The sequence below is a fragment of the Chaetura pelagica genome, unplaced genomic scaffold (assembly GCF_000747805.2).
Source record: "Chaetura pelagica isolate M959 unplaced genomic scaffold, ChaPel_1.0 scaffold232, whole genome shotgun sequence".
Classification (NCBI taxonomy): domain Eukaryota; kingdom Metazoa; phylum Chordata; class Aves; order Apodiformes; family Apodidae; genus Chaetura; species Chaetura pelagica.
This window is the reverse complement of record NW_009952441.1, coordinates 342340-352969: the sequence shown is the minus strand read 5'-3', so window position 1 is coordinate 352969 and position 10630 is coordinate 342340. Positions and strand designations below refer to the sequence as shown.

The window sequence follows — 10630 nt, the reverse complement described above, 5'->3', positions numbered from 1 at the left end:
GACCCACCTGCTCTCTGGGCCTTTCCCTCTCTAGAAACCAAACTATGGGGCAAGTCATGGAGGCCCTGGGAAAGGGCAGAGGGGAGGCAGAACACCCAGGCAGCACCAGGGCTGGCTGGAGACCCGAGATTCATTCAGAGTCACATCCTGTGGCAACGTGGCCTGGGGCAGAGCTACAGTGGGAACAGGGATGAGCATCCAGAGGCAGGCAGAGGAGACCCTGTGGGATGAATCCTACTTTTATTAGACTTTATTCAGGGACCAGACTGCTCGTGTCTGGCACTGCTCACCACTGCTGGTACCTCATAGGCCCCCATGGTAGAAAAAGCCCTGGGGCTGCTGTGAGGTCCTGCCTGACCTCCTGGTCACACACTAGGTTGGGTAGAAGCGCTGCAGAAGCTCCTTCTTGTTGACTTTCCCCATCTGGTTGCGTGGGATCTCCTCCACCACAATCAGCTCAGTTGGGATGGTGTAGGGTGCCATGGTCTCCCTGCAACGCCCAAGATCAGGCCATTAGAGCCAAAACAGCAACACTTCCAGCCCCCCCACCCTGCAGAGCCTGTCCCAAGACCTCAGAAATGCTGCTGGACCAGGGGGTGGGGGTTTGCTCTGAGGCCCTGTGTCCTGCAGCCCCCCATGGGGTACAACCAGGCTGTGGCTCTCCAGGCTTTGCCAGGGCTCAACACAGACCATTGCACCCTCCACTGGGCCTGTGACATGTTTCTGCAGAAGTGGGGGGGCTGGTGAGCAGTGCCCCTGCAAGGACCAGCTGTCCTGGGGGCTCCCACAGCCCTAACAGCCTAAGCAGCCCCACCTGGAGCCCCCCACCCATATCCCAGTACCCACAGCCCTAAGGGTGCCAAACAGCCCCACCTGGAAGCCCCACTCGCAGCCCCCACCCAGGCCCCAGGAGCCCATTTAGGTTCAGCCCTGGGTTCCCACCCCCTCCCAAGCTGTGCTGGGGGGTGCTGCTTCCCAGTCTGTCTCTGCAGGGACCTCAGGCCTGTCTCACCAGCAGCTGGGCCCTGCAGGGACCCCTTGAAGGTGCAGAGCTGCTTTCCAGCCCTGTTTTGCTCCTGCCTGTGCTCCCTGGTTGAAACCTGGACCTGACTCATTGATCAGTGTGCCTGGGGCTGGCACTGGTACCTGGCTGGGTCACCCTGAGCTGCCTGCTCTCCAGTCTTGCTCTACAGCACCCTGTGAGTATCACGCAGCCCAGCAGCACCCCAGAACACCCACCCACCCACCCCTGGGGAGAGGGCACCCACAGCCTTCAGCAAGGAAGAGGGAGGCAGAACCCCTCATATGGACTCATGGATCCTCCCCACGAGAGAGGAAAAGAGCACAGTGGTGTGATGGATGCTGGATCCCCATGTGCCAGGCCAGAGTGCAGAGGGCACCAGTGGCCACCACCCTGGGTGCACACCAGTGACTTGCAGCCACCTGCTCTGGGCCAGGTTGGAGGTTTTCCTGCTGCAGGTCCCTGTGCCCTTTGTGAAGCTGGGGGGGCTTTCCTGCCTTCTGCTGCCCACGTGTCACTGACCCGGGGCCATGCCCAGCTGGGGCAGCATCCTGGTACTGCCTCTGAGGGAGATGCCAAGGCTGCTGAGCCCTTCAACTGTCCCCCCCTGCCTGCCAGCAGCACCCTCTGCCATATGGATCCCTCTGACTCGGGACGGCGCCGGGAAGCGCGGGTGGAGGCAAAAGCTGCCAGATGAATCACTCTGAAGAGGGACATGTGTCTCCTGCCAGGGAGCGTGAGAAAAAGGGCCAAGAGAATGTAAGTGACATAAAAAATAAAGGGGAGAGACAGGGTGAGGTGGGGGGGAGGGCTGGAGCAGTGCCTGGAGCTGGTGTGGGCAGGAGGCAGAGCCTGGGCAACCAGCCCCTCAGCCCCTCCAGGTTTGTTCCAAGGACACCAGGAGCAGGGCCAGGTTGCTGCAGGCTGTGCTTGTCATTCTGGGGGGTCGTGTCTGCAGGGGGGGTAACAAGAGCCATGAGAGAACAGGGCAGGGACCAGGGGATCTGCTGAGGTCACCAGTGTTCCCTGCTAGGAAGCTTAGGGATGAGCAGCCACCAGCAAGGCATGGGGGGGCTTCCCTGCTCTCCTCTGCTCCTCTGACCAGGGAGGGTCCTGGATGGAGAAGCCCAGAGCAGCAGACCCCATATGGACCAGGACAGGTTGAGCTTGGCTGGGAAGGGAAATCTCAGCTTGAAAAAGGACAGAAAATCAGATAATGGTTTGGGTTGGAGGGGACCTTAAAGATCCAACCCCCCCCTGCCTGGGCAGGGACACCTCTCACCAGACCAAGCTGCTCAGAGCCCCATCCAACCTGCCCTTGAGCACTTCCAGGGATAGGGCAGCCACAGTTTCTTCAGGCCACCTGGACCAGGGTCTCACCACCCTCACAGCAAAGAAATTCTTCCTCATCTGAGTCCCAGTAAAATCCAGGGAGAGCTGCTGGTGGCTGTGGGAGGAGCAGGAGGTGCAGCTGATCAGTGCCAGAGGGTCACCCCATGTGTGCAGCAGCAGGAGGGACAGCCTGGCATGGTCTTGGTCCTTTTGCCCAAGCTGTGACCAGGCTGTGGATTTGGTTTCTTTGTTTGTTTCCCTTCCCCTGCTCTGTAGCTGCTCCCCTGGAGCAGCAGCTGCCCAGCTCCCTCCTCCCTGTGTTTGCTGCATCCCAATCCCCCAGCTGTGATTTTTGCAAATCCAGGGGAAACCTTTAATTGGCTGCTGTGCAGCCCCTGATGAAACAAGTGCTCCTGCTGCTTCCAGGCAGTGCCAGCCCTGCCAAAAATACCTGCAGCCTGATGGGGGAGATGGGGGGGTTACCAGGAAGAGAGAGAATCTGCTATTAAATATTTTGCTAATGGAATATTAGGGATAAACCTGGTGGCTCTGCTTCCCAGCTCCCATGGCTGATGCCCAGAGCCTCCCCAATGGCCACTGGATGATGGATTTGAAGAAGGAGACACAGGTTTTCACACCCAGCCCTGATGGGATGGCAGGCAGCTGCTCTGCCAGGCTCACCAGCTCACTGATGACTTCCAGCAAGGTTTGTAAACCCTGGTGTCCCCTCCCTCTCCAAATCCCATGGGAGAGGTCTCTGGGATTAACTGGGGATGGGACTGGGCTGGCTTCCAGTGGGTAGGAAGGCAAGCAAGGAGCCACAGCAGCAGCACTGGGGAAAAACTGATCATGTTCTTGCAGCTGAGACAACCTGAAGCTTCCCCTGCCCTGCTCCTTGCTCTCTGCTCTCCACTGGTGACTGGGCTTGGGCTGTGGGCAAGAGCCACTTGGCCACACCAGGCAGGTGGTTCAACAAAGGTGCTTTTGGGGTGAGAGGCTCATTTATTTCCATTATCTCACTGACTGTGTCCTGCTTGGAGCATTTTCACCATCCCCAGAGCCTGAGGCACATTGTCATCTCCAGCCACCCCTTCCCCCTTCTCTGACGTGTCCCTGCTGAGGGTGCTGCAGGTTTGGAGCTGGCTTTCCTCGAGCTGTGCCACTCGCTGGGTGCTGCCCTGGGACATCTTACCTGGCCCAGTCCTTCAGCTCCTTCACGGAGAGCATCTCGCCCTCGCGCAGCTGCACCACCGCGCTGACCCGCTGCCCCCACACCACGTCGGGGGGCCCGATCACTGCCACGTCTGCAGGGAGAGCAGAGCACCTGGCCTGAGAAACCTGAGCAATCCACTCCTGGGGTCAGGGGTGGCTGGGAGAGGGGCTCAGCACCACGGGTGGGTCCCACAGCCATGCGCAGGGAGGAGCGGCGGCCAGGGGGTGTTAGCACAGGGAAACCCCAGGGCTTTGGAGCTGGGAGCTTCCAAGAATGGAGCTTTTCACCAAGGAGGATGAAGGAAGCCCTGTGGTTTGCGTGATCTGGAGACAACAGGGAGGAATATGATGTATGGAGCAGTGTGGAACCAGGGGCACTGCTCCCAGCCCCTTGCACGGGGTCACACGCGAGGGCAGGACAGATTTAATTACAATCTCGTTTCCCAAATCAGATGAGAGCTGCTGCTGACTCAGCACCCAGCTGCAGGCTTCGTGGCTTCAGCCCCCAGGGACAGTAACAGGGGGGGCTTGAAAACCACCCTGTTCTCTGCTTGGAGCCCTGGCCCTGGGGAGGGCTGGGGAAGAGCCCCCAGCTCTGTCTGCACCCGCCCAGCCAGGGCTGTGGCTCCAGCCAGGCCCCCACGAGTTGTCCCTCAGCGTGTCCCAGCCCGGGCAGGGGGCAGCAGGTACCTGTGATGTGGGGGTGTGCGAGCAGGTGCCGTTCCACCTCCAGGGCGCTGATTTTGAAGGCCCCGTTTTTGATGATGTCTACGGAGGTGCGGCCCTTGATCCAGTACACGCTGTCCCTGTAGGCTGCCGTGTCCCCTGGGGAGCAAAACAGGCTCCAGCAGAGGCTGTGCCCCCTCCTCTGCCCCTCCTGCCGGGGGCTGTGGCACCGGGGGTGCTCTGGGCAGGTGCCCCCCCGAGCTGGCAGGGGGGCAGATCCGCCACGAGCCCCTCTGCAGAGACTGGGAGGGTGGGACTTGGGCTTCTCCAGGTGACAACCTGCTCCTGGGGACGTGCAGAGGGGAGACAGCCATGGCTGCTTCTGTGCAGGGGAGAAGGAGGCTGTGACCCCAGGAGACCTTTCAATAAGGAAGCTGTGAAAACTGGAGCCATGGCTGCGGGTGGGGACGTTTCCCAGGGCACCCCCAACATGGACCACAAGCCAAGGAGGCTCTGGCTCAGCCCCTCCCACATCTGCCTGGAAATCAACCATCACAAAGTCCTTGGTTGTCCCATCCCAGGAGGACGTAACTCCTCCTGGACCTCTGCCATCACTGGGGCTGCTCAACCTCCATCATATGGTCTCCAGCCTCCTCTTCCTCCCACCACTGGCCTCCAACACCCTGCAGAAGCCACGGTGGGGCTTTCTCAGCAGGTCCAGTGCTGTGTGCATGCCCTGGCCAAAGCCACCAGCCCCTGCCACCCCATGGGACTGCCAGCTGGTGACCCCACAGCTTGCAAAGGGGTTTTCCCCTTGCTCCTGTGTGGCTCCTACTACTAAGAAAAAAAGGTGGGGGGTGATGCTGGGAAGGTAAGACCATCCTAAGCAACATGTTGGCCCTGACCTGTCCTTCCTTTGGTGGGGGGAAGGCGTGTGGCAGGTGTGATCTGGTAATTAGCTGTTGGGAAGATTGAGGAGAGAGGTCATGTCAGCACAACCTGGCTAAATGCTTAACAAGCTGGTGCACTTTGATAGCTACTTAAGATGATTGCTCACATCCTGCTAATAGAGCCTGTGCCAAGCAGGGGGGGGGAACCTTGCATTTCCATTTCAGAACCTTGATGGCAGCACCAGGGGGGCCCTCAGCCCCCCCTCTCACGTGTCAGTCTCCATCCTCTCCTTAATGATAGGTGCTGCCATTGTGTCCACAGGCCCGACCTGCTCCCTGCTGTGCCTTTGCTGGCAGCTCTCATCGTGCTGGGAGGCCCCGACAGGGAGGTGACACCGAGACTGGCAGCTGGGAAAAAGCAGCTTCCAACAAAGGCAGAAGTTCCCACGGGTGTTTGCTTTGCTCCCTCTCCAGGCATCTGCTCAGAATCCAGGGAATGGGGACAGACCAGGGTCCTGGAGCCAGCACCGCTGTGGTTCAAGCCCACTGAGCCAGGAGGACCTGCTGGACATCAGGTTTGGGGGCAAAGCTGCACAAAGAATGTGTCCAGGGGGCTCTGGGACTAGTTGAGACCTGTGGACTTAATTGGTGGTCCAGGGAAGAGCCTCCCCACTGCCAAGGACTGTGTGAACTCCAGTCCTCTCCTTCAGAGGTGAGGTCCCCTCTGCTCCAGGGGTCTCTCAACCCCTATGAACCCCCACCCCACACCCCTCCTTCCCTGTGCTCCTTCTGCCCCAACCCCAGTGCTCTAGGACACATCCACCAGCTCAGCAGCTTTAAAAGAACCCCATCTCCAGTTCAGGTGTGTGCTCAGGCAGCAAATGCCCAGAGATTTGTGGTGTCAGAACAATGAAAGAGCAGAATCAGTTCTGAAATGGGGGCTGCTCCCCCAGGGAGGTGTGTGCCTGCTCTGCTGGCATGTGCCAAAATCCTGCACAGCTCATCTTGCTCAGTTCAGCCAGGGAATGATTAATTGTTCCTGTGTTTGCCTGCCTCTTGGCATTCTCCTGGATGCTGAAGGCTGTCTGGAATATTTTAAAGTTGTGGGAGAGTTTTAAAGCTGAGCTCTCTGGGTGGTTGGGTGCTCAGGGTTGAAAGGAATTTGTGACTATGGTGATAAACCACCTTCTGTGCCCAGTGTGGCTGCAGCATGTGTGACTGACATGGAGCTGGAGAGGGAACATTCATTAAACATAGCACTGGAGGACCAGGGAGCCACGAGCTTCCAGTAGGGAGATCAGGAGCTGCTTGTTCACACAGAGAAGACAGGGAGAGAAGAGGGAATTCAGGCCTCGTATAATTGCATGTCCTGTGTTGCTCTCCAGGGTTTGAGCACCCCTAAGCTGCTGCACTTGTGTTTGCTCTGCTCTGTGACGGGGAGAAGGGTCCCAGGGACAGGTCCAAGGAACAGCTGAGTCCGTGGGACAGACCTGGATGGGGGCAGATTTCTCCACCCCAAGGTCTCTCAGGATGAAAGCTGAAGGGCTCTGTGCCTGCCACACAACTTGCTCCCTTATCTGGGCTGAATTCCCATCCCTGTGCCCTTGGGTCTGCTGGGGAGGTGTCAGCCTTGCCTGATTTCTCTCCAGAGTGTGTTTGCCAAACAAACTGCCCGGGCAGAGCCTGTCATCAAGGTCTTGGCTCTGTCCTGCACCCACCCCCATCACACACAGGGCCCAGGCAGAGTGGGACACACAGGCCCTGGTGCTCTTGGCCTCAGATCCCAAATCCAGCAAGGGAAGCCTCTGTGCTCTGCCTGCAGCAGTGGGAATTCAGGGTGTGTCTGTGCCATAAGGAAACACCTGAGCTGGCAGCAGCCCAAGCTCCTGGGGCCGTGTGGAGTCCCTGTCCTGGCCCTCCTGCTGTACCAAGGTGAGGCAGGTGATGCTGCAGCATCCCTGCATGGAGTCACCCTCCCTGGAGGTGTTCAAGGAACGTGTAGATGTGGCACTTTAGGGCACACTCCAGTGGGCATGGTGGGCTTTTAGTGGGTTGTGTGGTGGTGTTGGTATTGTGGGCTGATTGGTTATGGCTTTGTGGGTGTGTTTTTGGGGGTTTTATTCTGTTCCCCCCCTGGGTGGATGGTTGTACTTGGTGATCTTGGAGGCCTTTTCCAACTGTGGCAATTTTGTAGTTCTGTAACGTTTCCAGCATCCCAGCATCCCTGCCTGGCTGTCCCCTGTCCCCCCAGTTCTGGCAGGAGCAGGGTCACACCTGCCCATGGAGATGTGCCCTGTGCTCAGAGATGTGCAACACATGCTCTGTGCAGGGAACAAGCTCCCCCAGCTGCCACCCTCCCAGATGTTCCCCACGCAGCCAGGAACAGGGGGAAGAGTCATTTCAGAGTGGGCACAGAGAGGGAGGGGACACCCCTGCTCCCCACTCACCTCCCAGCCCCCTGTGGTGCTTCCCCCAGGATCCCCAGCCCTGCAGGCAGCACAGCAGGAGGTGCCCTTATTATCCTGATCATCCTCACTTCTGGGACGAGCTCTGGAATTTCCCCCAACTCCTCCTTTCCTGTCTCCTCTCTCCCTTCAGCCCAGTGTCAGGGTCTTGCTGTCACCTCCCCAGCTGCCAGGCCAGAGCCAGCTCCAGGGCCCTGGGGATGCTGAGGGCAGCCACGTCACCCTCTGCCCCCACCACCTGCTCCCAGCCCAGTGCATCAGGTCGGCGTGTGCACATCCAGCCAGGAGAAGCTCCTGCTGCTTCCCAGGCTGGGGAGGGGGGGTTTCCTGGGCCAGGGAGACTAGTTCAAAGGACGCTGGCATGTGCTTAATGACTCTGCCCCCACCCCCTGCCACAAGCTGCCTTTAAAATGTGCAAAAAGTGTCATTTCCAAACCTGGCGCTGCACCCAGGGCCCGTGGCACAGGTTGTGCCTGTCTCCCCAGGGGTCCCTGTGTGGACCCCTGTACCAGTTCTGGGGTCCCCAACATGAGAAGGATGTGAAGCTGTAGGAGAGAGGCCACAGAGGTGGCCTTGAAGGGCTGAGGGAGTTGGGGTTGTTCAATGTGGAGAGGAGAAGGCTCCAGGGAGACCTCAGAGCACCTTCCAGTGCCTGAAGGGGCTCCAGGAAAGATGTGGAGGGGCTTGGGACAAGGGCAGGGAGGGATGAAGGGGAAGGGTTTCAAGATGAAATAGGGGAGACACAGGGAAGAAATTCTGTGCTGTGAGGGTGGTGAGACCCTGGCCCAGGCTGCCCAGGGAAGCTGTGGCTGCCCCATCCCTGGCAGTGTTGAAGGGCAGGTTGGATGGGGCTTGGAGCAACCTGGGCTGCTGGGAGGTGTCCCTGCCCATGCAGGGGGGTTGGACTAGATGATCTCTAAGCTCCCTTCCAACCCAAACTACTTTGTGATTCTATGCCTATGGTCCCTGACACCAGATCTCCAGCTCTGCCTGCCTGGGGCTCCTTCCACCAGCCAAAGCCACCAGCAGCAGAAGCCTCCATGTGGCTCAGCTCTGGTGCTGGCGTGGCCAGGGGATGATGGTTTCCCTGACAGCAGCCATCACTGCTGCCTTTGGATTTGTTTCAAGATGCTCAGTGGGCATCTGTTCCGTGAAATGTGAAGGGCTCTGCTGAGCTGCATGCTGAGCAGGCTGGGCTGGGCTGCGTGGCACGAGTTCCAGACAGTGTTTTAGATGTGTGTATATAGATACATAAATACAAAATCACAATCAGAGAATGGTTTGGGCTGGAAGGAACCTTAAGCATCATCTAGTTTCTAGTTCCAACTCCCCTGCACAGGCAGTGGCACCTTCCACTAGACCAGGTTGCTCCAAACCCCATCCAACCTGCCCTGTTACACATACATATATGGGGACAAGCATTTTAGCAGGGCCTGTTGCACCAGGACAAGGGGGGGGATGGTTTTAAACTAAGAAAAGAGTAGACTTATAGAATAAATTATTTATGCTGAGGGTGGTGAGACCCTGGCCCAAGTTGCCCAGAGAGGTGGTAGGTGCCGAAGCCTCCATGTGGCTCAGCTCTGGTGCTGGCGTGGCCAGGGGATGATGGTTTCCCTGACAGCAGCCATCACTGCTGCCTTTGGATTTGTTTCAAGATGCTCAGTGGGCATCTGTTCCGTGAAATGTGAAGGGCTCTGCTGAGCTGCATGCTGAGCAGGCTGGGCTGGGCTGCGTGGCACGAGTTCCAGACAGTGTTTTAGATGTGTGTATATAGATACATAAATACAAAATCACAATCAGAGAATGGTTTGGGCTGGAAGGAACCTTAAGCATCATCTAGTTTCTAGTTCCAACTCCCCTGCACAGGCAGTGGCACCTTCCACTAGACCAGGTTGCTCCAAACCCCATCCAACCTGCCCTGTTACACATACATATATGGGGACAAGCATTTTAGCAGGGCCTGTTGCACCAGGACAAGGGGGGGGATGGTTTTAAACTAAGAAAAGAGTAGACTTATAGAATAAATTATTTATGCTGAGGGTGGTGAGACCCTGGCCCAAGTTGCCCAGAGAGGTGGTAGGTGCCCCATCCCTGGAAACATTCAAGGTCGGGTTGGATGGGGCTGTGAGCAGCCTGATTTGGTGGAAGATGTTCCTGCTCACTGCACAGGGAGTTGGACTGGATGATCTTTAAAGGTCTTTAATAGAATCCTAAGATTCTATTTTACATATTTATAGCTAAATCTGTGTGTATGTACCTCCTGCAGGCTGGAGCAGCCGGGTCTGAGCAGGGAGGAGGGGATGCAGCTGGGCCAGGTCTCCCCATCAAGCTGCTGAGGTGCCCATTCAGCCCCCTGAAGCAAACTGTGGGCATCTCCCCCAGGCTGCAGGCTCAGCAAGGACCATGCTGTGCTGGCCCACAGCTCAGGAACCACAGCAGAACAAGCAAGCACCGAGTGAAAGGTGAAAGACCTTTTCCACACTTGCTTTGTTTAAAAAAGAGGCTTTGGGGTAAGATTTATTTATAGGGAAGGGTTGTCTATAGTTTCTGGGCTGTGGACACAGGCCTTGCCCAAATGAGCTCCAAGAAGCAGACAGGCAATGGAAACCCTATTTCCAAACTCAAAGCCCAGTGACTTCTGCAGTGGGGTCCTTCAAGTTGCAAAATATTTGCTGCAAAGATGAAAGGGCCACGATGGCAGCTCCTTCACAGAGCAGAGAGATCTTCCAGTGCCCAACACGGGGCCTGAGACCCTTTCCCAGGACATGCTGAACCTCTTTGCTCCCAAGAGCAGAGCAAACCATCCCTGGAGCTCCTGTTAACACCCTCACCCACGGGTCAGCTTGTTCCTGGCAAACATGGCAACGTTTCTACATCAAAGGTGTCATGAGCAAATGTTTGAACCAACTGTTGACCAAGAGAACACTCTGGCTGGAGAAATGAAATGCTGAGGGGTTTGGAGAGGCTCTTGGGAGAGCAGAAGAGCACAGGAAAAAATGAGACTTTTCAGGTAAACCATTAGGAATGGTGACTTCAGCCCAGCC

General features: G+C 57.4%; 1 protein-coding gene across 1 annotated transcript in view; it reads right to left on the bottom strand.

Moving 5' to 3' along the window:
- Positions 1–372: 372 nt before the first annotated feature.
- Positions 373–10630, bottom strand: part of ACSF3 (acyl-CoA synthetase family member 3) — a 58046-nt gene continuing 47788 nt past the window's right edge. Inside the window, exons 7-9 of the mRNA XM_010008424.1 lie at positions 4256–4390; positions 3546–3657; positions 373–490 (exon numbers count right to left, since the gene is read on the bottom strand). Of these exons, the coding sequence (XP_010006726.1) occupies positions 373–490; positions 3546–3657; positions 4256–4390 (365 nt within the window). The remainder of the gene's footprint in view (positions 491–3545; positions 3658–4255; positions 4391–10630) is intronic.